The 27,877-nt window shown below is 42.7% G+C and overlaps 6 protein-coding genes across 9 annotated transcripts; 3 read left to right on the top strand and 3 right to left on the bottom strand.

The window, feature by feature from the left end:
* The first annotated feature begins 410 nt into the window (after positions 1-410).
* On the top strand, positions 411-6,773 carry Pgap5 (Per1-like protein PGAP5). The gene is made up of 13 exons (XM_077423320.1): positions 411-1,088; positions 1,303-1,372; positions 1,433-2,550; positions 2,756-2,958; positions 3,099-3,239; positions 4,213-4,355; positions 4,459-4,529; positions 4,605-4,745; positions 4,871-5,038; positions 5,124-5,209; positions 5,348-5,470; positions 5,545-5,685; positions 6,074-6,773. The coding sequence occupies exons 1-13, from the start codon at positions 812-814 to the stop codon at positions 6,233-6,235; spliced, it is 2,844 nt and encodes a 947-aa protein (XP_077279446.1). The 5' UTR covers positions 411-811; the 3' UTR covers positions 6,236-6,773.
* Positions 6,290-11,408, bottom strand: Tm9sf4 (transmembrane 9 superfamily protein member 4). Its single transcript, XM_077423380.1, has 10 exons — positions 11,250-11,408; positions 10,471-10,721; positions 10,223-10,369; positions 9,997-10,152; positions 9,644-9,918; positions 9,136-9,354; positions 8,895-9,052; positions 8,490-8,749; positions 8,123-8,306; positions 6,290-7,894 (listed from the first exon to the last, which is right to left on the bottom strand). Exons 1-10 carry the CDS (start codon positions 11,250-11,252, stop codon positions 7,655-7,657), a joined length of 1,893 nt encoding a protein of 630 aa, XP_077279506.1. The 5' UTR covers positions 11,253-11,408; the 3' UTR covers positions 6,290-7,654.
* Positions 11,409-11,758: 350 nt separating this feature from the next.
* Positions 11,759-17,501, top strand: LOC143906976 (neuroguidin). Of its 2 annotated transcripts, none has more exons than XM_077423407.1 (4): positions 11,759-12,044; positions 12,711-13,248; positions 13,389-13,739; positions 13,827-17,501. In XM_077423407.1, exons 1-4 carry the CDS (start codon positions 12,036-12,038, stop codon positions 13,850-13,852), a joined length of 924 nt encoding a protein of 307 aa, XP_077279533.1. In that variant the 5' UTR covers positions 11,759-12,035; the 3' UTR covers positions 13,853-17,501. The 2 variants fall into 2 exon arrangements, with proteins under 2 accessions (XP_077279533.1, XP_077279532.1); XM_077423406.1 differs by lacking the exon at positions 11,759-12,044 and adding an exon at positions 12,192-12,619.
* Positions 15,628-19,023, bottom strand: LOC143906986 (THAP domain-containing protein 2-like). 3 transcript variants are annotated; one of them, XR_013259693.1, is made up of 7 exons: positions 18,834-19,023; positions 18,662-18,777; positions 18,319-18,484; positions 18,194-18,236; positions 17,938-18,009; positions 17,646-17,803; positions 15,628-15,696 (listed from the first exon to the last, which is right to left on the bottom strand). XR_013259693.1 is itself a non-coding variant. In XM_077423426.1 (7 exons), the coding sequence occupies exons 1-7, from the start codon at positions 18,849-18,851 to the stop codon at positions 15,669-15,671; spliced, it is 648 nt and encodes a 215-aa protein (XP_077279552.1). In that variant the 5' UTR covers positions 18,852-19,023; the 3' UTR covers positions 15,628-15,668. The 3 variants fall into 3 exon arrangements, 2 of the variants coding, with proteins under 2 accessions (XP_077279552.1, XP_077279553.1); XM_077423426.1 differs by having other exon boundaries at positions 17,646-17,850; XM_077423427.1 differs by lacking the exon at positions 15,628-15,696 and having other exon boundaries at positions 17,584-17,803.
* Positions 19,024-19,133: 110 nt separating this feature from the next.
* Positions 19,134-21,593, top strand: LOC143906978 (transmembrane protein 64). Its single transcript, XM_077423409.1, has 5 exons — positions 19,134-19,253; positions 19,392-19,547; positions 19,649-20,267; positions 20,372-20,533; positions 20,606-21,593. Exons 3-5 carry the CDS (start codon positions 19,737-19,739, stop codon positions 20,768-20,770), a joined length of 858 nt encoding a protein of 285 aa, XP_077279535.1. The 5' UTR covers positions 19,134-19,253; positions 19,392-19,547; positions 19,649-19,736; the 3' UTR covers positions 20,771-21,593.
* Positions 21,418-27,738, bottom strand: Muskelin (muskelin 1). The gene is made up of 12 exons (XM_077423379.1): positions 27,472-27,738; positions 27,191-27,260; positions 26,985-27,127; positions 26,693-26,897; positions 26,429-26,621; positions 26,113-26,348; positions 25,345-25,625; positions 25,039-25,207; positions 24,719-24,925; positions 24,342-24,533; positions 23,954-24,196; positions 21,418-23,858 (listed from the first exon to the last, which is right to left on the bottom strand). Exons 1-12 carry the CDS (start codon positions 27,558-27,560, stop codon positions 23,631-23,633), a joined length of 2,256 nt encoding a protein of 751 aa, XP_077279505.1. The 5' UTR covers positions 27,561-27,738; the 3' UTR covers positions 21,418-23,630.
* Positions 27,739-27,877: the final 139 nt, after the last annotated feature.

The raw sequence follows: 27,877 nt of genomic DNA, 5'->3' as shown, positions 1-27,877 counted from the left end.
CGTTTCATTTTACGACGTCATTTCCGACAAGATCTTGCGTCGGAAATGACGTCATAAAGGGTGCGTTCCACTTATCGCTCGCAACGCTCGTGGAATTATTTCATCCTTGTTGTTTGTCAAATGTTAAACAAGGACGAAATGATGCTCGCGAGCGTTGTGAGCGATAAGTGGAACCCAGCCAAAATAAAACGTTTTGATTGGATAACCCATGACGCGGCGTCGTGACGCGACGCGTGACGCGCTCAGTGGAAACTCAGCCTTATACATCTGCACTCCCGCACCTGCACTTTCACTTTACACTTGCACTTACACTTTATCGATCCCCCCTTTCACGTTCCGCGTTCCGCCGATTCGAGAGAAACGCGCCGTCGCCGGCGTTCCGGACCGACGGCGACAGCTGGCGCGTTCCGCGTTCCATCTGTCTTCCCGCCCGTTTAAAGCCCATCCCGCCAAAAGTGCGGTCGCAGATGGGGCGAACTCGAGTGCGCGGGGATGCGTTTGCCGCGCGGTAAACGACGCGTTTCGTCACACAAACTCGGCAGGCGGTAAGCGGTAACCGAACGCGTTAAATCGCTGACGCGAACGAATTTTCCGACGCGACTCGCTTGACGAACGTTTCGAGAACTCTCGATAGCTTTTCACGCGGCGGTGACTGCTCGTGCGAGTCGTTCTCGGGATCGCGTGGACGAAGAATTTTTCAGGGTACGTGTAATTCTCGCCGAATCCGCGGCCGGTTTCTCACTTGGAAAGGATTCGTCGACCCCGCGTCACGTTGATTTGCCCGCTCGGCGATAATTTTGAGTGAGGAACGATGTCGGGTACGCAGACCACCATTTCTTTTCCCGTGCGAAAGAAGTGCGGTTTTTACGGTCGAAAGGAGGAAGCGAAAGAGGATTTCACGAACGCGACGGCGAGGGACACGCCGTCGAGGTACATCCCGACCGTCAAGAAGATCGTCACCTTGACCAGCAGCGAGTCCGACTCGGATTCCGATATTGAGAATACGACGAAGAAGCCGGAGGTTTACAGAGACAGGAGGACCGAGGATGCGGGCAACACGCCGAGGCGACGAAACTGCCACGAGTATGGTAAGTTCGTATAAGATACGTTATTTCACTTTATTTAAAAGCAATGATAAAAGAATTGCTTTTTAAAGATAGATTGTTCCACGTATCGCGGCGTTTTTGCACTTGGCGACAATTGCGCAACGTGGTTCTGCTTTGTGTATCATAATTGTACTGCGGATCGTTTTGTTTTACATAAATTTGCTGCCAAAATGTGATAAATTATGTTTTGTTTCAGACAGGAGAGTCGAGAATGCGGGCAACACGCCAAGGCGACGAAAATGGGACGAGTCGGATGGTAGGTTTGCGTAAGACACATTACTTTACTTTATTTGAAAACAATAGTAAAAGGATTACTTTTTTTAAAGACAGATTACTTCACGTATCACAGCTTTCTCGTGCTTTGTGATAGCTACGCAACATAATTTTGCTTTATGCGTTATAATTGTACTATGGACATTTTTATTTTACATAAATTTGTTGTCAAGACGTAACAAATTACAATTTGTTTCAGAACACACTCCTAGTCCACCCAAACAGAAAAGAGACGAGCCACGTCTGCGGTCTCCCTTGACGCCGTCTACTCTTCTCGATAAATTAGTTCTGAAATCCCCTGAAAAAGAAAGCAAATTGACTCCCAAGAAATTATTCGACTCTCGCTTCTCTGAGGAAGAGAGCGAGTTAACTTCCAAGCTAGTATTAGGATCCAACAGATATCAAAACGCACGAAAATCGTTGCACAGTTCCATAACGGAGGATTTACCTGGAAGGGAAGAGGAATTGACTGGGCTACGGAAATTTCTTTTTGAACATTTGGACCAAGAAACGTCGGGGTCCTTGTACATCTCTGGTCCCCCAGGCACCGGCAAAACTGCGTGTCTGTTTAAAATTATGCAGCGGTCGGATATAAGGTCGAAATTGAAGGTGGTTTATATCAATTGCACCAGCGTGAAATCTGCGACTGCCATTTATGCCAAAATAATCCAGGAGCTATGCATTCCTAGCTCGACAAAGTCGAGGAAGAACAGCAAAGCCGTTATAGAGAAGTATTTAACGTCCAAACACAAGACGCTGCTTCTAGCGCTGGACGAGATAGATCAATTGGAGAGCAGAAAGCAATCGGTGTTGTATTCCATATTCGAGTGGCCTTCCATACCGGATTCCAAGCTGATTCTCGTCGGAATTGCCAACGCCCTGGACCTGACTGACAGAATATTGCCTAGATTGCAGGCTAGATGTGAACTGAAACCGGCGTTGATGCACTTTGCCCCATATTCCAAGCAACAGATATCTGACGTAATATCTGCGAGACTGAACGAGGCGAATGCGGTTAATATTTTCACTCCGTCCGCGATACGATTCCTCGCGGGTAAGGTAGCTGCGATTTCCGGGGATATCAGGAGGGCCTTGGACATCGGCCGAAGAGTGATAGAATTGGCCGAGTCGCATCAAGTGGCGCAAGTACTGCGTCCGACAAACGATAACGGTAATTAATTTTTGTGCGATGCAAGAACGTTGTAGTATTCTGTATCAATAAAAAATATTATTATATATTATTGTACGATGATATATATATATATATATATATATATATTAACGTAAATTATCAAAATAAAAATAAATAATTGATATTGTAAATAATTAAAGAATAATGTATGTGTACAACACTTGATTTTCTACTTTTAATCTAGATACAAATATAGAGACCTCAAAAAAGGAAACGATAGAGAAGCCGGTTGACTTGAAGGAAGTGGTTACGGTTCTAAATGGAGTCTATGGGGGTACGCAGAATCTCAATGAACAGGATACATTTCCTCTTCAACAAAAACTGCTAATTTGCTCTCTATTGCTTATCCTCAATAAAGGGAAGAACAAGGATGTAACTGTTGGAAGAGTAAGCTTGTCAAAATCACGCGTTACAATTATAATTAAGCGTATAAAATTTTAACACTGAACTAAATTTAGTTTTAATACATAATAATTCATATTATGTGTTGCAACTTTCTTTTTCAAATAGCGCTCTGTTCGTTTCAGTTGTACGAGGTGTACAGAAAGGTTTGCAAGAAGCGCAACATATCCGCCGTCGACAATTCCGACTTCGTGAACATGTGCTCGTTGATAGAGACCAGGGGTATCTTGCGAGTCGTGGGCAAGAAGGAGGCGCGTTTGTGCAAAGTAAACTTGCAGTGGGATCAAGAGGAGTTGGACACGGCTTTGCAAGACAAACGGATGATGGCCAATATAATCAACGATACGAGTTGTTTATAGAACAATTAGGGAATTTTAATGTTACACCGCTTCGTTACGCCTAATTTATTTTATAGCTCCTTTAATATTTTATGTACGTAACGTGACCATCTTGTTACCGATCGAACGTTACGTTGTTATCAAGTCGTCGTCATCGTTTTTCTACATATCACTCTTTTAAAGATGGATTTTAACGTTAGCGTGAATATTTAGGCGCCGCTATTGTGTGAGACTGTACATCGCATGAGACTGATTGTATTTACTGCCCATTTTATATTGCACTGAGGACGTTTCATATCGTTGTAGAGAGATATATTTTTGATGATTGCAAATAAAATTTGTTTCAAGTACAATTATATTCGTCAAAAAGTCGAAAGAAGATTATTACGGTCGAATCGAATTGGTGAATCGAACTAGCCGCGAAGTATCACGGATAGGCTAACGCATACATCGACACATACATGTATATTGAGTTAGGTTAGTGACGCCGCCATGACAGGACTGGGCGCCATCTGCCCCGAGTTTTACACCGATCTATTTTAGGTTAGTTTAGGAGATAATTATAGGTTATGAATTCTCCGCGTTGTTTACATGGTGCAGAGACAGCAAAAAAATGGCATTACGTATAAGTTAAAGACTTGTACTTAAAAATTGTGTATAAATTTTGAGAAATTTCGAGGATGTATCTTAAGACAGTTAAGACACTTTTCCCCAGGACACTTTTCAACATGAGTTTAGGTTTAGTGTTTGTACTATTCTTCTGCGAATATCTCATATATTACGTGGTGCTTATACAAGTGAGTCCCCGTGTTACATTCACTGATGTGTCGCGTAAGAGCTTAGACCGTTCAGGAACATCTCTCTCCTTAACGACGATTCAAAACTCATAATTTGTTCTTAGTGCGAATGGCCCACTTTGGACCCTCGGAAAGAGGACCCTGCTCTACGTGGGGAAGCAACGGACAGGCCTGTCAGAGCTATGTTTATAGCGGACACTCATTTATTAGGTTCCAGAGAAGGTCATTGGTTCGATAAGCTGCGAAGGTTTGTATCCCCAACGCTGTAATTTCATATATTTCTACTAAATCATATTTTTGTCGTGTATCGCATTTGCATGTGTACCGAAGACTGACGTATATTGCTCCAGGGAATGGCAAATGTACAGAGCGTTCCAAACTATGACGACGTTACACCGACCGGACGTAGTTTTCGTACTGGGTGAGTAATGCGTGTATCGTTGTTTGAGATATCTTCTAAAGTTACTTGTCAGTTTCATTATCTCGCGATATTCAGGTGATGTTTTCGACGAGGGACAATGGTGCGGCTCTATGGAATTCGAGTATTATATAAAGAGATTCCATTCCTTGTTTCATGTGCCTAAGGACACACACATCTATGTCGTCGCTGGAAATCACGATATGGGATTTCACTACGGTACGTTGAAGTATATATATTCTTTGCGAAGAATCTGTCCCGAATAACGATGAATCCAGTAATAATTTCTGCTTTATACTCGAGTCGAACGTAAATATATATATTTTAACAACGCACGCTTTTAGCAATCACGCCGTATCGTAATCAGCGCTTCATTCGCGGCCTGAAGAGCCCGAGCGTGCGACGGCTGAGTCTAAGAGACAATCACTTTGTGCTGATCAACAGCATGGCGTTGGAAGGAGATGGTTGTTTCCTGTGCCGACCGACCGAGATCGCAGTGAATAAAATAGCTAGTAAGCTTTGCGTTCTCGTATTAACGCGCCAAGGTCTTTTCGTAATTGATTAATCGTTACACCGTCTGCGTGTGTCATATTGCAGATGATCTGAAATGTGCGAGAAAAATTGGCCACGACTGTCGCAACGCAAGCGCGATTTCCAGATACAGCAGGCCTATATTGCTGCAAGTCAGTCTTCCAACCATAATTCGTAAATAAGATATTTTCATAAATAACATAGGAACAGAAATCCTACAGAATTCCTAGACTAACTTTTAAACGTGAGAAAAATTCCGTTTGAAAACAGAAGCGTCGTTTCTTCTTCAGCATTATCCGATGTATCGAGAATCGGATGAAATTTGCAACGAATTGGATCAGGCTCCTCAAGAGTTGAAGGCTATCAAGTTCCGGGAGCGATGGGAATGCTTGTCGAAGGAAGCGTCGGAGCAGGTACGTTTGACAAGTTCACTAACGGAACAGGCACACATATTCGATACTAACGCAAAGCTCGACTCGTCCCGCAGCTTTTAGATATATTAAATCCGCGACTGATCGTCGACGGTCACACACATCACGGTTGCAGAAGGATACATCGGGACGACGTTCTGGAATTCACGATCCCGTCTTTCAGCTGGCGCAACAAGGTCAACCCATCCCTTCTGATGGTAAATCTTAAACTTTAAGATTTTGACGTTAACTCATTAATGGTCAACGTCTCACTTTCGGAAATATTACAAGCTATAGAGCGAAGAAATAAAAATGGAGTAAAGGGGTAGAAAAATGTTGCTAACTTAAGAGGAGTATTATTTATTATTTTAGCTAAAAATAATATTGGGTAAATAATATTCCTCAAACTCTTTTCGTCTGATTTTCAGGCATGAAATTAATAATTATTTAATTCTGGTACTAAACTGGGATCTTAATCTTTTAGAAGATAGAAGCACAATATGCTTAACTGGAATTCTTTATAGTCTTAATATTATTATGGCTTTCTCAATGAGTTAATTGTCCCCTGTTGGGACGCAATATATCCGCGAATTATTTGTATTTCAGGGTACTTTCACTCCCAGCAATTACTCCGTCTCCAAATGCTACATGCCCGTGGAATCTACTGTGATCACTATTTATAAATGTAGTCTCCCATGCATGCTGATATATCTGATTATAAAACTCAGGCCGAGGCGGCACGCGTACTCGCGTTTGAAAATGCCTTGACTAAATCTATCGTGACACGTTCGAATGCGCGAACGGGCGTATAATAATTCTATATACAATGCAATTTATGGAGGCTATAATTCTCGAAATTAGGACATATCTGTATACACTTTTCGTACACGCTATCCATCACGTATTATTTACAACAGTAATAGTATAAAATACTTTGTGATATATCATAATTATAACGATGTCGATCTCGATGTACATAGAATTCTATTATGGAGAACTTGAGACACGTTTACTAAAAGATCTTGTAAGTACCAACGAATTTTATATAAGTGCGTTAAAAAAAAAAAATTTACAAATCGAATCTCAACGGAACTGACGCACAGAGGATTGTGATGACACGATCCGAAAGCTGAAGAATGAAAACGTGCACTCGTACGAATGTAAAGTAAATACGCAAAACTATGTTATTATTCATATACATTGCATACCGCGCTTATTGTTATAATAATAATAATAATCGGCCGAGACAGTTGCATGTTGTATTCTTACATTAAAGGAAACAATAAACACTTTAGACTGGCTCATTTTTATCGGCTATAATACTTTCGCATACTTTGACTGTTACTAATATCACATTGCTTGAATATTTTTACAGAGTCCCTTGGTCTTCGACAAGAAACGTTATTGATATAGCCAACGTCCAACTGTTCGTAGATCAGTTCGATTATTTTCTCGCGTGTATGTATACATATATATATGTATGTCGTAAATCATAAGTACTCACGGGAGAAACCTTGCACACAACTAACCAATAAGTATTATATAAATAAAATAGATTTATTATACATTGGAGCTCCATATTCGCCTTCCCTAAGCGCGTATTTCGTGTACATTCACAAGTATGAAAAGCTTATTTTCCGCCATAAAAAAAAGGAAGCGATAAACAGAAAACTGATTTTGGCAATGTTTTAAAATAAAGATATTAGAAGAACTTCTTTCTCTCTTCGCTGCGATATTTATCTCAAATAAATAAAATAAAAAAAAGTATCAAGAAAGAAAAAAAATGTTTTCTTGAAAAAGGACCTCTATCTTTCAATATAGATCTTTTCCCTATTGTCTCTCCATCTTTATATTCGCGATAGTTTTGCAAATCCTAAGCCGTGCGACAAACATGGAGCTTACATTGTACTCATTATGACGGACGCAAGAATAGACACGTAGAAACCTTACGTCAATACATCAAATATGCGTACACGTGTCATAAAATCTTGTGCAATGTTCACAGTTTCAAAATTTCACGTGGAAGATGAGACGCATCCGCTTCGATTCACTTATTGTTCCTACACGATACGAAAACTTCAGCTTTCTGCTTCTCTCTCTCTCTCTCTCGCTCGCTCCCTTTCTCTCGCTCGGTTAAATTAAAAGTCTAAATTTATTTCGCTTGCATTACTCTAACGATAATTTTGACTAGTCTATTTTGACGGCCGCGTATATTTTCCTGATGAAGGCGTACGCGGCGAAGAAGCCGATCGTGCCGGTCAGCAACCAGAATGTGAGGACCATTAACGCGGTGTAGCCGAAATACATGAGAGTCGGCACCAGCTCGGTGATCTTCAGTTTGGTGACGAAGTAAAAGACGGAATACGCCAGCACGTAGACCGCCGATCCACCGCTTACGATAAAACTGCGCCACCACCACCTATAATCCTGAAATCAAAACATCAAAGCGTAAGAATAAGAATATTACAAAAACTAGGAAAAAATACTAATCAAGAAGACAGAAAGAGCATTCAAACTGCAAATGATAGAACATAGAAAAACTGAATTCAAAGTCCAAATAAAGATATAAAAATTTCCCTTAAATAAAAATTAAATATGGCATTGAATATTAAATCAAAGAGACCGCTTTTGGGGTAATTTTCTCGTTGCACTTACCTCGCCGCACAACTGGAAGTAGACCATGACTATTGATATTTGCGAGCACGAGATTACAAGGATACAGAAAACGAGGAATAGAAATCCGAAAAGATAATAAAACTGATTTTCCCAGAGCGCAGTCAGGATGAAGAACAGTTCTATGAATACCGCGCCGAATGGTAAGATTCCAGCCATTAGAGTGCTGCAAAGATTATATATTTCCGTTATTAATATTTAAAGTAAAAAATTATTTATATATCAACTTAAAATAATATTGTTAATATATAATTGTACAGGCATATTATATAATATATTTCTACAACTGATATTTATTAGTAGCGAAATAATAGAAAAAAGTGAATTAAAATTCTCTTCTCAAACTTACCATAATATTGGATTCATATACCATAGCTGGTCAGGAACTTGTCTAGGGATTTGATTCGTTCTAACGGGATGCGTAAAGGGCTGCTTGCGATAGCCAAAGAAGTAACCGAGATAGACGAGAGGTAGCGAGATGCCGAACCAGAGGCACAGCAGGGCCACCATTGTGGTGAAGGGAACCGCACCAGAGCTATGTTTTCCCCATATGAAGAAATTTAGGAAGAAGCATGTCGCGAAGACTATACCTGGATAGAACGTCGCCGTCTGCAGCGATAAATATTAATCCTTATATTAGAAATTACGATACGTACGTTTCGTGAATCAATCGTGGAAAATTATACGAGTTAATTATGCAGAAAAACATATTCGCGTTATACGAATAACTCAGATGTAAATTTATGTTTCTTACCAGTAAAGCGGCTCTTCTCCACTCTCGACCCCGCATAGTTTTGTACAATCGAGCCGAGAAATAGCCAGCGATTAAACCAGAAAACACATACAAAAATATCGCGCAGGTGCCCAAGGCTCCTCGACTCGCCGGCGACAGCATTCCCAGCATCGCGAAGACTGCAGGAATACAGACAGGTATAAACAAATATGTAGTCGCTGTACTTTACGTTGCATTGCTAGGATTCAACGTGTGTTCCTACATATCGTGATCAAAGCCATGAAAAATATCTGGATGCCGCTGCCGATCACGGCGGCGAACAAGCGCGAGTTGGTCGGCGGTCGGAACACGTCTCCGTGAACCAATTTCCAACCGGTCTCCTCGATGGTTTCATCCAGACCTGCCAAACTGTCGCTCTCGCCCGCGTTGTAACGGGCTATGTCCCTTCTGAGCGTTCTCACCATGATCATCGTAAGAATTCCTGCGACAAGTACACAATCCAAAAATTAATACCCGAAATTAAATTCTGAAAAAGTACAACGAATTATTAATTTGTTTTTAATTAGATATTTTTTGCTGCTTCGAAAATCGAGGAAATAAAGTTTTCGTATCGACTTTGTCATATTTTATCGAGTAGTCATAAAATTTGTCCAATGTCGTCGTGCGTCGCGCGACGCACTCGCAAATTCGTGTCGCGAAATATTGCAGAACCTTGAAATGCGAGAATCTCTAAAGTTTTGCCTAATATCGCGGTCGCTGCTCATTCTCACCAGATAAGAAGAAAACGACAATGAGAGAATTGACGATCGAGAACCAGTGAATTTCGACGTCGCTCATGCCGAGGTACGCGTCCCATCTGCTCGCCCAGCTGACGTCCGACCGTTTCCATTCCACCGAGTACAGGAAGAGGAGACTCGTGCCTTTTGGATTGACAAACTGCGGGCTGGCCTCGCTCGGTAGAACGCAAGTGTTCCCGTCGAACTTCAATCGAGTTGCGTCGATGGATCTAGCTTCCACCTCGAATCCAACTACTCTGAATTCATTTCTGTAAAAACGATTTTCGTCACAATTTCCTCCGTCATCTCTGTAAACTCTTTCGCGGATGTATGGAATGGACACTAACTCGCCGTGTTTGTGATAGCTCAACTTTAGCTTAAGATAATTATTGATGTACGCTAGATCGTTCACGATTCCACCGAGGCGATACCCTTGATAGACCACCACGTTATTCGTTTCTTCGTGTTTCTTCTTGGTAGCTGCCGGCAGATTATCTATCAACCTGAAAAAGATCTAGGATAGAGACGACGTAAAACGCATCTTCTTGTAACGTATAACAATGAAATTCTCACAGGTGCACGAAATATTCATGCTGGACCATCTGAATGACGCGCTGGGAATTCGCCTCGTCCCAAGTCATCAATTTAGATGGCTCGTGACACAGTAGCCTGCAGGTGACGTCTTCTCCCATTGCAACTTCATACGGGGTGTTTACTATCCTGGGAAGCAGAGATAAGAATCATTAGAATTTGCAACGATCAGAAAAATTGGACAACAGCGTCGATATAAAGAAAGGTGCTTTCTTTCAGAAGGTCTTTACCTGTCACCGCGCAACACCTCTCCCAAATTCTCCGACTTATAAATGAAGGTTCCATTCTTGGGTAAGCAAAATGGAAGGGAATAATATTCATACGGCAGTTGCGTGTGGGTGCTGGTCATTTTGACCGCTTTAACGTCGATCTTCTGGCCTTTCTTGAACTCCACTGGAGCGACTCCGGGCACGTAGAAGCCATTTGTCTCTATCAGGAGGCATATCGCCACTAGCACGGCACCATTTCTCTGTAATCTTCCCTGCGTCGAAAGATTTTACCGATTAACACAAAATCGCGACTATTAACGTCGCAAGATACTGAATCCGATTGCACCGATGCGCGATGGGAATTTTTTGTTTTATCAATGACATTTGTGAAAGCGTTCGATCAACGCTCGCGCAATCAATTTATGGTAATGAAAAGTCTTCTTCGTAGAACGAGTAAAAATATTGACGGAGCGACAAACGGTCGTTTTTTTGCCTACAAATTTACGACGGACTCGTAAAAATCCGACGACGCGCAATCGCGCTGCTGTGTAAACACCTAAAACGGAGTGAATCATCCGATCTACGCGGCACGCGCGGAAACGGCGGGGAAAAACGCGCAACGAGCCGATCGCGCGATTGACGTCGCGAGTCGTCAGTCTCGCCCTCGGGAGCGACCTTCTCCGCGGGAAAACGCGCGGAAAAGGAGAGGAGAGCCTCGCGCGAGGGCCGTGTCATGCCCGGCCACGTAGCGACTCCGCTCCGGGGAGGAAGGGTGCCTCGGCGGGAACGATCGCACCTACCATTCTACGCGATTGTTGTGACTTTTCGACGAGGATCGCGCGCCACGCTGTCTCTCGTTCAGTCTCGCCCTCGGGGTCTCTCGCGTCTCGCGTCTCGCCACTCGCCACCACCTCGCGCGAGCTCGAGCTCTCGCCCACCGACAGAGTGAAGAGTGAAGTTGCCGCCGCGTGAGCGCGCGCTGAAGCTGGCCGCGCGGGCCGGCCGCGCCGGCGCGGGGAGAATCCCTAGAATCCCTAGCCGCGTCTCGCGGCCCTCGCGCCCTCTCGACGAGGACGAAACGCGGCAAAAAGAGAAAAAACAATCTCGCGGAGGCTCGGGAATGTCCGAGGTCCGAGGACTCCCGGCTCCCGGCGATTTCTCCGTATTTATCGCGAATCGCAAAAATTTGGTCGATCGGTGTCGTCGGTCGCGGGTCGCGGCGACGGGCGAGCGCGTTTCGAAGATGGCGCCGCTCCTAGCCCTCGTCGGCCGACCGGAAGTGCAGTCTCGTTGAGGGACGAAACGCGATTATTCTCTCGGCCCGCGGCCGACCGAACGTCCGGGCGTCCGTCGTCTCGCGGAGCCGGAAAAATCGCGCGACGCCGATCGCGCGCGGTGGCGGAGCGGTCCGCGTCGGCACGCGGACCCTAGGGACTCGCGCGACGGTCGCTCGGCTGACCAGACTTTTCCGAGCGAAAAAATATACCCCCCCGAAAAGGAAAATATCGTCCCACGTGGGGACTCGTTTAATTACGAGTTACGTTGTTTGGATATGCGTCTGTCCGGCTGATTTTTCACGCGGAAGCATGGTGCAGGTGAGTGGCGTGCCGTCCGCGCGTTATCGCCGCGTAATTCGGCCGCGCCGCGCGGTATCCGCCGCGTTTTTCTGCCCGTGTCGCCGTCGGGAATTTTTGATCGTTTTTTTTTTCTTTCCCTCCGCTGTCATCCATTAGTAAATAGGAAAGATGGCAGCAGATTATTGCGCTTTTTTCCCCGTGCCTTCGGTCCCGGGCGGACATTTTTCCCGGGGCACCGCAGCGGCCCGGGGCGAGTTTCTCGCCGTAATTACCGTCGAAATCGGCCGCCGAGCGCGTTTCCACGCACGGGATTCGCCGCGCCGACCGTTTTTCTGAATGAAACGCCGCGGTCACCGGGACGTACGCGATACCCGCCGCACTCGCCCACACGGGGCCGCCGCCGCCGCCGCCGCCGCCGCCGCTCGCGTGGGCGTTACGCGAGGAGAACGTCCCGGCGGTTTCGCCTCCGCTTAACCTATGCGCCTATGCGCGCGGGAAACGACCTGCGACAGTGCGACGTAAATAAACGCGACGCGACGCGACGCGCTCCGATTGCCCCGCGCTCCCGCACCCCGACGGACCCGACGATGATCGTAAGACTCGGAGCTCGGAGCCTCGGAGGGGACTATCGTCGTTGTGATTTTTTCACTGGTCTTTTTTTAACGATTCGTCTCCTCTTCGCAGGCTATCGACGAGATGGAGCAGAGGGACCTGCCGCAGGCGTTCCGCCTGCTGGGGGAGATGAACGCCAACGTCCTCCAGGTGAACCAGCTCGTGGACAACATGCTGGTGCGCGTGAAGAACGGCGAGATCTCCACGGACAAGGGCCTCAGCTTCCTAGAGATGAAGTACCACATGCTGCTCTCGTATCTCATCAACCTGACCTACGTCGTCCTGAGAAAGTGCTCCGGCGAGCGTATCGAGGGCGACCCGTCGATCGACCGTCTGATCGAAATCAGGACTGTCCTAGAGAAAATCCGACCGATAGACCACAAGCTTAAGTACCAAATAGACAAGCTCGTCAAGACGGCGGTGACCGGCACCGTCAACAGCGACGATCCCAGCAACTTCAGGGCGAATCCCGACGCGTTGGTCGCCAAGTTCGACAGCGAGGACTCGGACGGCGATCGGGAGGAGGACGCGGATGGCGTCGAGTCGACGACGCAGCAGTCCAGGAAATCTAACGTTTACGTGCCGCCGAAACTCGCCGCGGTGCATTACGGTCGGTTGCTGATTTTGACAAAATTTTCATAACTTTTTTACATAATTTGTCGACAATTTTTATACGCGTACGCTTGAATTATTTTTTCTCTCTTTCTCTCGTTTGCTCGCTAATCGCGAGTTGTCGTAATTTGTCCACAGATGGCGACGAAACAATGGCGGAGAAGATTCGCAAGGCCGGCGAGAGAGCTCGCAGACGCGTCGTGTCAAATACGGTGCTGCGGGAACTGAAGGAGGAGTATCTGGACGCGCCTGTGGAGGACAGCCAAGGTCTGGGCGAGAAGCGAGCGATCCTGGTGCGCGAGGACAAGCGGAAGACCGAGTACGAGGAGAATTACATGACGCGTTTGCCCGTCGCCAAGCGGGAGAAGCATAGACGTCGCCAGATGACGACTCTGGGCACTCTCGGCGACGAGATCACCACTTTCGGGGAGTCGTCCACCAAGACCGCTAAGAAGAGAAAAGCTCAGAGGAAGGGCAAAGCTAAAAAGAGTGAGAAGACCTTCCCCCGTAATAGCTCTACGCGAATGCGCACTCTCGGCGAGACGGGGTGCTAAAATCGAAAATTTACGTTTGCAGGTTTCAAGAAAAAACGGCATCATTAAGAGCACGATGAAGAGACGACTCTGGGACTTTGGACGAGACCCCGGGTTTCGTTACGGCGTTAACGATTAAGGTAAAAAGTAAAGGAAAAAAAAGAAAAATAAATTTACTCGACTTCTTCGAAACAAAAGCAGATGCCACTAATAATCGTTATTAAGTTAAGCTAAGGATAACGTCGTAACATCTAGTAATAAAAAAAAAAATTAAAAAAAAAATGACAACGTGCGTCGACGGTGGAGGTAAAAATAGCACGATGGTAATTTATTACTGTATAAGACATACTAATGGTCGTGTAATTGATAATTCTAGTTAATAATGATTTTAATCTTTAACTGTTGTCCGAGAGATCAATTTTGATCTGTGGAGTTGAGAGACGAGATCCATCGAGAAAAAGAAAAACCGGTATTCCACGGTGAGTGCGAACGCGGTGAGAAACAACGTCGGGGTAACGATGGCACATACGAGCTTAAATGGAAATTATGTGTCGTAATAGCGTAATATTGTATCGTAATGTTGGATCGAGTAGCGCGCGGACTTAACGGCTCCAGGATTGAAAATTGTGACGTACGCGTAAAAGTTGAAAGCAGAACATTCCTCTGCTTTATTTTGAAATATTCTCCGGCTATATAGAAATGAACGAAGGGAGGAGGATAAATCGGTAAACGTAGCAGGAGAGACGATATTGAATTAATTGTTGACGAAAAGCGTAAAAATCACAAGACATTCGCGTAGCGAAAACGCGCGCGGGTCATAAAACTCAAGATTTAAAAAACAAAGAGAAAGAAACAATAGAGGAGAAAAAAGTTCTTTAGGAAACTGCACGCGCTCGGCGCAATCTTTGAAAGCGAGCTTTTCGGAAAACATTTTGGAAACAAAAAAAAAACAAGCGAAAAAAGAGGAAAAGAAGCAAAAAACGCGATATTTCGTCGATATCGCGTGTCTTAGGATTTTCTCGCTGTCTTAGAGTAGTGAAGTAGTTACTAGTTTTACTATATTATATGTATGTTTCGTTTGTGTTTTTCCCCTGGTGAAACTGTTGAGGCTATTACAAACATTTTGAATGTGAGTCATGTTTTTACGTTAAGTCTCATTTGTCTTTTATTATTACAATGTGCTTGTGCATTGTATATCTGTTGTTTTTGCGTTGGTTTTAAGTCGTTAAACTTATATTGATGGTAATATAAGGATAACACGAGCGTGTCAAAATTCAAAATTGTCGTCATGTTCTCAGATTTCATTTCGATCGATCGTTTGTTTGATTTCTCAGAGGGAGAGAGAGGGGGAGCCTGTCATATCGCACACTAACGGATAGAAAGTGAACGAACGAAGGAACAAACGAACGCGAACGAAGACTCCGGGCGAAAATCACTTCTGCAAGCCTGATAAATAGGATATATATATATACATACACAATCGAATCGTGTGTGCGCGCGGGAGGGGGGCTGAGAATCGCATTGTCGATTGTGGTTTTCTTCCCCTCAAATAGGTTGCATTTTTTTTTCTTAACGTTGTTAGACGCGGGGCGCCTCGCTTCGTCGCGGCGTTCCCCGGGTGGAAATGTTCCTTTAAAGTAGCCAAGTTGAGCGACACGTAATTGTTCTATGCAGAGAATACGTACGTTAGATATATGCGTTATATAGCCACATTGCTCATTCCCTGCAGAAGTGACGATGCCACCCATCCTGTTTGCCCTCGCGAGAGGCAACTTAACTCGGTTCGCTGCGTATGCTGGCCAAGGGCTCAACCATCCATAGATATTATATTTTTTACAGAAGTGTTCATAGATTGAGCCAACTTGGCGCGGCGCCGACGGATGTGTTACACGCCTCCCCCTCTCCTCGACGATCTGTGAAGACGATTAATTAAAGGAGAAAAAAAAAGAAAAAATGTGATAATGATTATTCATGAAATAATAGTTAAAGAGAAACTTAAACAAAATAGCACAATCGCTGGGCATTATTTACAAAGTGCTAGCAAGCCTAATGTCAGCAGCCTTGTCGTATTTGGTATTTAAAAAAAAAAAAAAAAAAATGAAATTGAAAAACGCCGAATTGCGGACGGATTTTTCGCGGAACGTCCAACGCTTTTGAAGAGACACGCGCGCGCGCGTTATTAATACGGGATTGATTTCCCGAGCGCGCGCGCGCGCGCGCGCAAAAGAGAAAGACAGAGAAAAAAAAAGAAAAGAAAATCGGGAATTTTTTGAAATGGAATTTGTCCGACGTTCGGCTTCCTCATACTCCATTGCATATAGACGATAATTTTGTGAAGCACACCTATGACCAGCGCGAGCTGCGAGCCCGGAAAAAGAACACACATGTATGCGTCGATCAACGCACTTTCATAATCGCCCAGTCAGATTTCGATTACCGCCGGTACGATATGCCGATAACGATATTTTGCAATAGGCCTCGAAACACTTGGCATTCGTACGCGCTCACGAAATAGCGTATCCTGCGATACACTGGACTTTTTTATACGTATAGATTAAAACGACACGCGGTTTCTTCGGGCTTGCGGTCGCAAGTGTGATAGGTGCGCGAAGGAGTATTCATACGACACACAACATATCCACACACGCAACATATAGCAGCAAGGTAATAGGATTACATTGAATACACTACCTCAAATCAATAGTAATATGGATTTACAGTAATACGGGAAAAAAAAAGAGAAAAACTCCGTAGCGGTCGCGCTCGCTCCGTTGTTCTTACGAACTTGGATTCTTTACGCCGACGTTTTTTTACGGAACGTATTTCCACCGAACTTTGTTGAAGGATTTATTCGCCTTAGAACACTCTCGCCAATCCTATATTAACCCTGGGAGACGCGGGTGTGTAATTTTACAGTAAATCATAGGACTTCCTTGGAGACTGCGATCCTGCGACGATCGAAAATTCATTTAAAAAAGAATTGTAGATCTAGAGCGGATCTCCATTCCGTTTTTCATTTTCCGATGATTCGAACGACTTGTAAGAAAGAAATCCAGTTGACGTTTAAAATGTTTCAATCCATCCCAGACCTATTCGGCACGGGATAACGATTGAATTAGAATTTGATGTTTAATTGGTCGTTAACTCGAGCATTTAACTCGACATTCCCGTTGGATCCCGTGTTTCCCAGGGTTATGAGGAAAGGACCTACAAATGTACAAATATATATTAGGAAGATATATTGCGAGAGCGTTGCCGCTGCGGACTTTTAAAAGAGTAGTCCTTCAAATCCAACAACGCTGCCGAATGCCGAACCGAAAAAAAAAGAAAAAAAGAAAAAGGAAAGAAAGAAAAGTATCAAGAAGTATCTTTGCAGCAGAGACGGAATGATGATAGGGATGATTTATTGACTACATTCATAGTCTTTGAAGAGTAACGACGTTTGATTTGTATATTGGTGAATTTTTCTGTAATTTTATGTACACTATATAAATGACAATTCTCAACGTGCGAGCGAGAGAGACCGTGAGAACGGAGAGCGAGAGAGAAATAAAGGGTGAGACAGAGAGAAAGTTTACCTTGTACATTTAAAAATTGTGGTTATTACGAATGAATTATTATTATTAATTATTATTATTATCACGGATTATACTATGATTATTATTATCATCATGTAGAATGCTTCTTACTGACTGAATAAAATGTTTTCAATGTCTAAGATTACCACCTTTTCGCTATATACACGCAACTTCTCTAATATATAGGTACATGTTTCTTATATCGAGGCACTCGAAGATATATACATTCAGAAGTTTTGTATATTGATCATTATATATAATTAAATATTCTATATCAAATTTACCCAAAACGATTTTCATAATCGCAATTTTCTTGTCTTTTCGGCAAATTTGCTGCTTTAATCTGAAAACTGCTCGTCTTCCTAATTGTTTCCATATTCGAAGCGTTCATATTCCATATTCTTTCAGGCGAGATTCTCGTTCCCCTGTCTTGAGTTGCTTTCTGCAATAAGGAAAGCGAAGTGTTTGTTCCTTTGTCACATTTTGAAACTGCAATGGAATTTATTCCTTAATCTTCTATGCACATAAATCTGTCCTAACATTATCAACCAAAAGTATGTAATTTGCGAAACTTACGAACGGCAGAATGTTGGTCGAGGTTACTTTCCGTCTTCACTTGAGTGTTTAAAAACTTGGGTAGTGCTGACGCTGAAATAAATCAACGTAATTTTATTAGACAAAGATCTATCTAAAAAAATCTGAAACTAATATATCAATAAAAAAGAAAAAAAAACAGGTCAAATCTAAGTTAGAAAAAATTGATAAAAGAAATGCTTTTGACGATGGTACAATATTTTTAATCGATTATCAAAACATTTTTATTTTGTTTCACCTGTTTCGACTGTATCCATTTTGTCATACAGATCCTCAAATATCTGTAATTATGTATATTGATTAAAATTCTCATTTCTTTTTAGTTCTTACGGTATTGTTTTTTTTTTTTTCCCCAACACTTACATGTGGAACAGCATTTTCTCTCAATCTGACGTACACCAAAGACGTACGATCTATATGTTCTTCCTTGAAGTGAAGAGAACACAGACGACTTCTACCGTTAATATTTTTGTTCTCGAGTCTCAATATCCTTATCCATTCTGCTCTTCTGACAGGATCGGAAGGAAATCTGCAAAGTGGCGGTATATCATATGAAAAAACATACGTGACGTTACTCTTGTTCGTGTTTCCATTCAATTGTAGAGCAAGAATATTTTTTTTTAAATGTAATTTATAAAAATTACGAGAATTGGAAAAAGATTACTTTATTTTTCAAGTTACATTAATGCATTAACCTTATACTCACACATGAAACGTTATTTTCATTACTTTCTCTAATTCAATTTGCGCCACGGGCTTTCTCTTAGTATCCATGGTATTTCCACATGCAATAGCGGCGCAGCGTACAGGCATCCTTTCCTCCTATAAAAAACGTTCTTTGTTATTTTGTTTACATGACAGATCGCTCTGAAGTATACCGCTAGTCGCGGCCCCATGCCTGAATAAACAATTTTACTGACAAGCCTATGGGGCAGCAGGCAGAAACGTGTGTCCTAGGAAGTTCAGCTACCGATATTTTCGTTCCCAGAAAGCGACTCTTTCTATTGGACATTGAGTGTTCTGCGTCGCGAAATTGCTCCGAACTCCGAAGTGGTCCTTGATTCTTCTTGAATGAAACAACGTGCCGCACCGCAACTCCGTGAAGTTGCCTCCGAATCAACTTCGCGAATTTGTGTTTGTTTGTGCGCGATCTACTGGCTTATTATCGCACCTCGTTCGCAATGCACTCATCAATGGAGACATTCCCATCTTGTGCGATTCTCGTGGTTGACGATCATTTGCCACTTGCCACGCTTTCGAATAATTGTTTACATGCGATCGAATTAATTAATTGAAAGGTCGAGATTACACTTTTTATTCACAGCGAAATGATTAATGACAACTTTATGCGCAGTTAAGCCGATAGTTAAATCGTTACGTTTGCATTTATATTTCTCGCTGGGTTTCCGCAATTTTCGTTTTACGTCTTTTAATAGATTATATAGTGCGGTTTGCGGTTGACACGTTGCCGAATGATATGTTTAACAACCGGAATTTTACGTCCCGCGTTCTTCCCAAACGGACTTATGCGCACTTCGCATTATGGGTCGAAGTGTAAAGCGATTCACCTCCTTCGACCGATGTTACACAAGGTAAAATTAATCTTCGACTCTGATAACATCTACTAGAAATGACTCGTCTATTGTGCGATCCTTAACCTTTTTTTTTTTCCAAATTCTTATTTACTTTCAAGAGCACGCTACCGTCAAGGGCTGGTTGCTCACCGATAAACTTTGAAGAACGTTAGAGTCGTTAGACCACGTTAGACGGGTCACTCAAACATGGACCAGCTCGTTGACATAGACGATGTTGAGACTGGGATGCGCTCTTCCAAGAATTCGACGATACCCTTCGGTTGCATCAGCTCAAACTCTATATGCTACGTCGCCATCACGATCGCGACCCTGGCCTTCCTGGGCACCATCGTCTTCATCTGCAGAGACTACATAAAGCTGCTCCTGTACTGGATCGAGCATCAGAACGCCTGGATCATCGCCGTGATCTTCATAGGCTTGTTCACAGTGGTGTCGTTCCCGATCGTGATCGGCTACCTGTTCCTCATCGTCGCCAGTGGCTACCTGTTTGGCGTGGTGCGCGGCATGGCTATCGTCGTACTCTCCGCCAATCTCGGCATCGCTATTGCTCACGTTACTCTGGGCCTGCTGTCCACCAGGCTACCCATAGGTGCCCTCTTGCAAAGTGACACGGCGAGGGCGATACTCCGCGTGATATCTGGGCCCCAGGCCTTCAAGATTGTGCTGTTCGCGCGGCTCACCCCGATCCCTTTTGGCCTTCAGAACACTATTTTTGCAGTACGTATGTACCTCGGCGATACACGTTCGCCGTATACGTGGCGTATAACTCCCGCGCGCGGCTCGCGACAATGTTGTGTACATTTATACGTGTGTACGATTAGGTCAGTCACATAGGTGGTTTTCATTACCACGTAGCCAGCGCGATAGGTTTGCTGCCCGCCCAATTGGTCAACGTTTACCTGGGCAGCAGTCTGAGATCGATGCAGGATGTGCTGGAAGATAAATCCACTGCGGCGACCGGCTATATAGTATTTTGCTTCCAGGTGCGTCATACACCTCTTCAAAGTCTTTGCGGGAAGAAGTGAATAACCGAATAATTTTTCTCACTGTTATAGATATTAGTAGGAGTCTCGCTGATGGTTTACATCGTACAGAAAGCGCGAAAGGAGCTTCAGTTGACGTTGTTCGAGGCCGATCTCGCGTCCATGGCGAATTCCCCTCATTACGTTCTCGACGGTCTACCAGACTCTAAAATAATCTTGACGAATTTAATTACGTAATTCTTCTTTTTTTTCCCTTTTTTTTTACTGAATATCATATGCATTTTGACAGCTCGTAATTTCATTACGAGCAACAGCCGACTTCTTTCTCCATAGTTATTATATTTTTAATATTATTACTTCTATATATATATATATATATATATATATATATATATATATATATGTGTATCTTCCAGATATGTATTTCGCTAAGACTTTATCGATGGTGCTTTTGAAAATTTAGGCTTTTGAATACAGGCGTTATACAGGAACTCGTCAGAGATATTTAAGTCTCACCAAAGCTAACGTGATTTTAGTACCAAACAAAGCTCCTAGAGCACGTGATGAGTGCATGTATATTTTGGTAAAAAAAAATGGATGGAACAAGGAGATGATGGAACTGCAAATCCAATGTAAAAAGCTTCCTTACAATAAGAGCATATTATAATTTATATATTGCTCATATATATATATATATATATATATATATATATATATATATATATGTATGTATATATTAATGATAGAGACTGAAACTTTACATTTCTACCTTTTGCAACGTTATCGATCAATTATTGGTCTCTTTCAGTTCTTTATAGTTCGAAATTTGTTGTTAACGTAATGATATTAATGTGCATTTGTCCGTTGTTTTTTCTCGTGCACTGTATATTCCATTTGTACATTATTATATTATAAAATATAAAGAGATACAATATTATATCTGTACGATATAATCCTGGAAGGAGAATGCGTCCCGGTGACAGGAAAGAAAGAAAAAAAATGTAATAAATTTGTCATTCTTCAACCGAATTTACGCGTGTAAATAAATTCCAAACTCGTAGTCCTTTTCTCTCTGCACTGTGTACTTTGTAAACATTTATTATCTGACTAGAACTTCGGATGCATGTATATCGACGTTTCGCTCACGTCCCGAAACTCGAAGAAGGATGTATGTACCTGTTCTTCCAGCTTCGAGACGTCTAATATATCTCGTATATAGGTATATTTAGAGGAATGGCGGCGTCGTCTCGTTCTGTGTGCCTGTATACATTTTCTCTACTCTTTATATATCTCTTTTTTTCTCTATGTATACTCTTCATTCATTTTTCCCCTTTTTTACAATTCCGTTATCTAACTTACTTAACTGGAATCACATTATAAAAATCGTCTCGACGTTTCTTACATCGTCTAATTGTATATGTACAAAGATAATGAGCGGCTGGATATTCTTAGTAGCTATTTAGTTTTTGCTTTTCTATGTTTCACACTATACATATAATTGCATCATTCTCGCGTGTGCCTCTCTCTCTCTCTCTCTCTCTCTCTCTCTCTCTCTCTCTCTCTCTCTTCGGTAACATTTTAAACTCGCGAGAGGCTGATTACATATGTACAAGATGCATTTCGGTCAACAAACGATGAAGTAAGCGCAGCGCACCGATAATAATTATGACACAGGAATAGATGACTGTCATCGTGGATATTTACATGCTAACGAAAACTTAATTTCTGAAATTTACTCGTCTACGGGTATTCTACTGTGGATGATTGTTTAAAAGGGAGCTGAAAGCTCCTTTGGGGAAGTCGATTATTAACTCGCGTCATAATAATACACTTTCAGATTTCATATCTTGTCGTTAAAAGGCATTTCCGGTGAATGAACGTATTCTTAGATTATGAACAAAAGATACGGAGCTGTTATATCTAAGATCATGATACAAGAGAAAATATAGATCAACGAACGGGATATTTCATTCAATTTGACTATTTCTGAAACATTTCTGTTTCCTTTGATAATGCGAGAAATACGCAAGGAAGCAACCGTTTTGTTCAGTTGGAAGCAACATTATGGTCGGTACAATAAAACTTCTGTATTTAACTAATACTTAATATTTAAATAACGAAATCTCCTCATTTAATTAATTATAATTCGACATCATAATTAATTCAATTAAGTACAACTGATTAAATTAGTTACAATTTAAGATTGCAATTAATTAAAGAAGGAAATTCTATATGTAAATTGACCATAATATTTTCTGTCTTTTTCTTTGTCATTACGTCTCTTGAAGCCAAAAAATTACGCATGTATTTCGCTAAACTCCAGATTAAAAGTTATAATTTGTCGTGTTTGGCGAAGCTATATAATAATTTCTTGGCTTACATACTTTTGGTAGAAAGTAGCGTACATCGCGGTGACGTCAAGTTGCATGAAACATCTTGCAAGCGTTAAATCGCGACGCTTTACTAGGAGCTTTTTTTTAGCGCGCTATCATCCAGCCTTATTTGTCTTCTGTTCATTCGACGAATATATTATTTCAGCAAACATAATAACAACAACAACTTTATGGCCACATTTTAAACACATAAGCTATAGAATATAGAAGAGATTATATATAAAACCGATCTCTCTAGTTTACTTACGTATCAGCTAACCAGTCCGTTAGAAAGCTATCGATATCACAAAGTTCCGAGGGGGTCGATCTCCAAATAAGTCGCGTAGGTAAGTATAAATAACACGTAGAGTGCTTTGTCTCGAAGAACTACTTGCGTTTCATAAAAAAAAGAACTCTAACAATCAAGTTTCTTACTATAACGGTAAAACACAAATCATAACAAAGATGAAATAAATAGGGTTGCGAGAGACGGTTCTGCTAACGTTGAACCCGAAATACGCTGCAACCAATTCTTTTTCCCAATACGGTATCGAAAATAGAAAAAAATAAATCACACCACAAGCGTGGCGAAGCTCGTCGTAAATCTACAAAATAATTAAGATTACTTTACAAATTGCAACAAAGTTATTGTCGAACGAAAGAACCATATAGCGTAAACAGAGAATATTCCGCCGTCGAGATCTCACGACCCGCTCGTTGCGTCATTATAACGGTAGGAGATCGATCAGATTCGCCCGCGGCTGCGTCAACGATTCCGGGAAGAATTCTGCGAGTTTGTTGTAAAGTTCAGTTCGCAAGTTATGTACGTCACGCGCGTTGACGCACGGCTGCGTCGCCACGCCAGTCGTCAGTTCGTTCAAAATCGTTTTCGAATGGGAGGCGTCCTCTAAATTATTCTGTTTCCGGAATAGGATCGACGTCAAGAGTTGGAACTGCGAAGATAAGCAACCAGCGATTAGCAAGCGAGGCGACATTGCGATTTGGCGAATAAAAGTAAATGAATGAAAAAATGTATACGGATATATACCTCTTTCGTTTGTTGCGTGTCACTGTGATCGATAATCTCAAAGATCTTCGTCTGCAGGTATTCGAGGGCCTCTATACTGTTGCTCAGAGCGAGCTCTGTGAACTTGTGCTTTCTAATAATCAGTTTGCATTTTTTCAGAATCTGCTCGGCCGTGGGTCGGCGCAGTTCTAGTTGCCAAAAGTCGTCGAGTCTCAAATTTGGAAGGCAAGATCTGCCTGGGTTGCCGCCGAACAGGAAATGAACCTAACGAGGAAATTGTTTGCGAAATATTATTGAATCTAGCGTCAAACGGACTCATTTTACGTAATACAATAATAAAGAGGCACAATTAAAATTTGAATTTATTTAAATGTCAAATAAAGATTTGTCATAATTTGTCACAACGTACCTTTCTAGTGTGATCGTAAACAAGCTGATGCGCGAATCGTGGGCACGGTTCGTAATCTTGCATCTTACTCCAGTATTTTTCACCGACGTTCTCGTTACGATATATACAAGACCATTTGCTGTTCTGAATATTGTACACCCAAAAGGAATTTTGCACATTGTCGTCCCTCTTATCCTTGTCCTTGCTCAAACCCTAAAAAAATATTGTTATATATATATATATATATATATATATATATATATTTTGTTATATCAAGCCATAATGAATTAATCATTTACAAATAATTCATATAATCGTAAAAAGATTCCTATAATAATTACAAAAATTTCTCATATCAATTACGCTTCGAATTAAAGATCGCTAAGCGAGATACAAACCGATAGAACGTAAATCTCGTTGAGTTCAGGATCGATGGTCGCTCTCTGCGTGAATCCGGCCGCGGGAACGTGATTAGAATCCTTCGTCGTGCCAAACTCGTTGTAGCTTATATACTCCACGTGCTGCGTATCGACTTCGTAAGTGAAGAAATCGCTCAGATATTCCTTGCCTCTCTGTCCAGCGAATATGTACAGTTTTCTGGACCGCTAAAAGATCCAACAAGATCCCGCTTTTCAAATACCTCTTCGCGCGTTTGCCGATTTGTTTATTATTATTTCTCTCGTGTTAAAGAAATAAAGTCGAGCATGAAAATACCAACCGGGTGAAACAACATGGAGTGGCCAGCGCGGGATCTGTAAATCGGCATGTCTCTTGAATACGGTTTATCGGCGATATCACAGGCAAGTCTGACCCAGGTGCCAGTCGGCACGTGATAAGAGTATAGGCCTGAGAAATGCGGCTCCGGTATTAAACCATGTTCGTCGGCACTGCGCAAATTGGAAGAACGATGTCAGAGAAAGGTGAAGGAGGTATAAAAAGTTTCGAAATCGTACGTAAAAGTAACATTATTGAAAGATGGCGCACAAAATCGCTACTTTTCTCTCTCTTTTTTCACGTAACTCACCTACTCGGATGAGTCAGTACTCGTCCACCAAAAACGTAGATAGTTCGCTTCTCCACGTCCATTGACATCTGATGGTCAAATACGAGCGGTGGCCCACCCATCGTTCCCGTGTCCTCCGAGATCTGCGTCCACTTATTCGACTCGATATCGTAAACGTAAAAGTCGCTCTTCAAATTCTCGCAAGTACGATACTGCGTGTCTAAGTACCTGCCCAATGTAAAGAGCTGCCGTCTCTGCGGGTCTAAGCACATCTTGTGGCACGAACGTGCGCTCGGCCCTCCCTAGGAATTACAGATCGCGATAGGTGTGAAAATAAAATGGAGTAGGCATACGTGATCTGACAATTCGTATAGACAAAACATTTTTAATTAAATTAACGTATTTATCAAAGATGCGACACGATAAAATCGTCGAGACACATAAGTACGGAATTTATTTTATGTTTATTTAAAATCTCTTCACATTTTTTTTGTAATATATAACTATATATTTTGTATCTTACGCGCGTACTTAAAAAAAAATCCGCTTTATTTATAAAGAAACTCATTAATGATTCTGTTTTCTCAAAATATTACTCGACATCTTCACACAACAGAAAAGAAATATCGAATAAACAAAACACACTGCACGCTGTCGGGACGAGATACGTAGCGCAACGCAGTGGAGAGATAACGAGTTAAGTCGCGTATTATTGTGGTATATGTCGGGCCACGTCGTAGCGTTGAAATTAAATTGATTAAAAACGCATTTATTAGAAACACTACCGACCACCGCTTCAGTATCCTTGCATATGAGCGTCCACTCGCCGGCTTCTATATCGTAGGACCATAGGTCAGAGAGATCCTGATTACCGTCCCATCCACCGAAGAGATAAAGTACCTCAGCCGTGGGATCGAGGACCATCTGATGACCGCCCCGCATCCCAGGTTTGGACTCGCTAGACGACAACTTCGTCCAAATTGCTCTATAAGTTTGAGCATTGATATAATCGTTTAAGAGCCCCACTAAAAAGCGGATTCAACAATGTATAAGAGTGTCATGGCTGTGAAACGAGACAAAGGGGAATTTACGTCATCAGACTTACTCGTGAGCGCGTTGCTGATAAAACGTTCCGCCTGCAGGTGATCGCCTTTGGTAACCAAAAGATCGTAAAGAGTCGACAATCGCGGATCCTCCAATGGGACTCCGGTGACCCTCTGCAGAGTCTCGACGATTTCGGGCTGTTCCATTTGTCGAAAGTGTTTCACGCACAGTCTTATTATCTCCTTCTGCCGATACTACGATACGAAAGATCCATTAGTTTCACTTCAGAGTGCTTTATATCTCGTGTGCTCGACGACGCATTTACCATATTGAACCACTCAAGACAAGGCTTTACGATCTTGGGGTCATTGATACCGGTTAATTTGATGTGCCATATAGAAAAGTTGAAGCTGGGACCCCACGACTGCAGCGGAAGTACCTTTATATATCGGATAGGAAAGTAATTCCCTTCGTTTCCCAAAACATGCTTGAGATCGAAAGTCTCTGGGATGGAATCGTTCCTCAGTCCGCTGAAACGAATGAAACGTTCTCTGGTTAGGTAAAGAACGAAGCAACTGGCTCGTGGAAAGAGAGAGAGAGAGCAATCGTCGGCAAACCTTTCGAGGAGTTCCATCATATTCTCAGGTTCCAATCCGCCGAATATCTTGAATTTCTTTATATTACACACATGGGTTTTCTCATATTTGCCAAAAGTAATGTACTTGACGACGGAAGGACTTTGAAGCTTGAGGATGAGAAACTGAAACGCACAATCGGCGAGGTAAGTGACGCGACGAGAGGAGCGGCGATGTGCGATACGTACCTGAGGGTGATTGTCGATGTCGGAGGACCAACGCGAGGACTGATCCGATGGTATATCGACGATAATATTTCTGAAAAAAAAAAAAAGATGTTCGGGGTGTACGAACGGTAACGAACAAACCTCGCTGTCGCGATTTTGACACGCATGTCGTACGCGCGAGGCGGCTTCCGCGTACGGAACGTTCTCGTTTTTAGGTTAGAAAATTGCGGTCGGTCGACGACGGGTTCCCCGACCGTTTTTCCGACGATACGAATGGACTTACGGACGTCGGGGGCACTCACTCGGGTATGTAACAGGAAGAATAACTGGAGCACTTGTAAATCCGATACTCCAACACCTTTTGAAAATCGCCACTCTCGCTCGACGCCATGTTACACAAGTGACATAACCTTCAACGTTCGGGGGACGGGGATCGGGGATACCTGCGAGCGCTCGCGAGCTCCGAGTCCGATCTCTGTCCGATCCGAGTCTCCAACTACTCCAACCTCCAATTCGATTACTCGAGCTCGAAGCTCGAACTCGAGCGGAGATGAAATTTCGCGCGGAGGCGCTGATTGGTCGTCGAGCGTCGTCTTTCTCGCTCTTGAAGAGAGATGCACATTATCTGCTGTCTCTCTCGCTCTCACTTTTACGTTCCCCCCTGCATCGTCCCTGCCCGGCCGGCGCATTGTGCGACGAAGGATTGAA

Source organism: Temnothorax americanus, unplaced genomic scaffold (genome assembly GCF_048541705.1).
Source record: "Temnothorax americanus isolate GAGA-0224 unplaced genomic scaffold, ASM4854170v1 Scaffold78, whole genome shotgun sequence".
NCBI lineage: Eukaryota > Metazoa > Arthropoda > Insecta > Hymenoptera > Formicidae > Temnothorax > Temnothorax americanus.
Note: the sequence above shows the minus strand (reverse complement) of the source record. Positions and strands in the feature narration are given on the sequence as shown.

Bases quoted from the DNA above. Each gene is read 5' to 3' on its own strand.
- Pgap5 (XM_077423320.1), top strand. From the start codon at position 812: ATGTCGGGTACGCAGACCACCATTTCTTTTCCCGTGCGAAAGAAGTGC. The intron at 1,089-1,302 runs GTAAGTTCGTAT...GTTTTGTTTCAG, and splicing joins ACGAAACTGCCACGAGTATG to ACAGGAGAGTCGAGAATGCG. The intron at 1,373-1,432 runs GTAAGACACATT...CTTTTTTTAAAG, and splicing joins GAGTCGGATGGTAGGTTTGC to ACAGATTACTTCACGTATCA.
- Tm9sf4 (XM_077423380.1), bottom strand. The intron at 9,919-9,996 runs GTTAGTGTCCAT...TCGTTTTTACAG, and splicing joins AGCTATCACAAACACGGCGA to AAATGAATTCAGAGTAGTTG. The intron at 9,355-9,643 runs GTGAGAATGAGC...TACTTGTCGCAG, and splicing joins TGTCGTTTTCTTCTTATCTG to GAATTCTTACGATGATCATG.
- LOC143906976 (XM_077423406.1), top strand. From the start codon at position 12,512: ATGCGCGCGGGAAACGACCTGCGACAGTGCGACGTAAATAAACGCGAC. The intron at 13,249-13,388 runs GTCGGTTGCTGA...ATTTGTCCACAG, and splicing joins ACTCGCCGCGGTGCATTACG to ATGGCGACGAAACAATGGCG. The intron at 13,740-13,826 runs GTGAGAAGACCT...TTACGTTTGCAG, and splicing joins GAAGGGCAAAGCTAAAAAGA to GTTTCAAGAAAAAACGGCAT.
- LOC143906986 (XM_077423426.1), bottom strand. The intron at 18,010-18,193 runs GTGAAACAAAAT...GATTTATTTCAG, and splicing joins AATGGATACAGTCGAAACAG to CGTCAGCACTACCCAAGTTT. The intron at 15,697-17,645 runs GTAAATTTGATA...TCGTCTTCACAG, and splicing joins GATTATGAAAATCGTTTTGG to ATCGTCGAGGAGAGGGGGAG.
- LOC143906978 (XM_077423409.1), top strand. From the start codon at position 19,737: ATGGACCAGCTCGTTGACATAGACGATGTTGAGACTGGGATGCGCTCT. The intron at 20,268-20,371 runs GTACGTATGTAC...GTGTACGATTAG, and splicing joins TTCAGAACACTATTTTTGCA to GTCAGTCACATAGGTGGTTT. The intron at 20,534-20,605 runs GTGCGTCATACA...TCACTGTTATAG, and splicing joins ATATAGTATTTTGCTTCCAG to ATATTAGTAGGAGTCTCGCT.
- Muskelin (XM_077423379.1), bottom strand. From the start codon at position 27,560: ATGGCGTCGAGCGAGAGTGGCGATTTTCAAAAGGTGTTGGAGTATCGG. The intron at 27,261-27,471 runs GTGAGTGCCCCC...TTTTTTTTTCAG, and splicing joins TCTTCCTGTTACATACCCGA to AAATATTATCGTCGATATAC. The intron at 23,859-23,953 runs GTATATATCCGT...TTATCTTCGCAG, and splicing joins ACACGCAACAAACGAAAGAG to TTCCAACTCTTGACGTCGAT.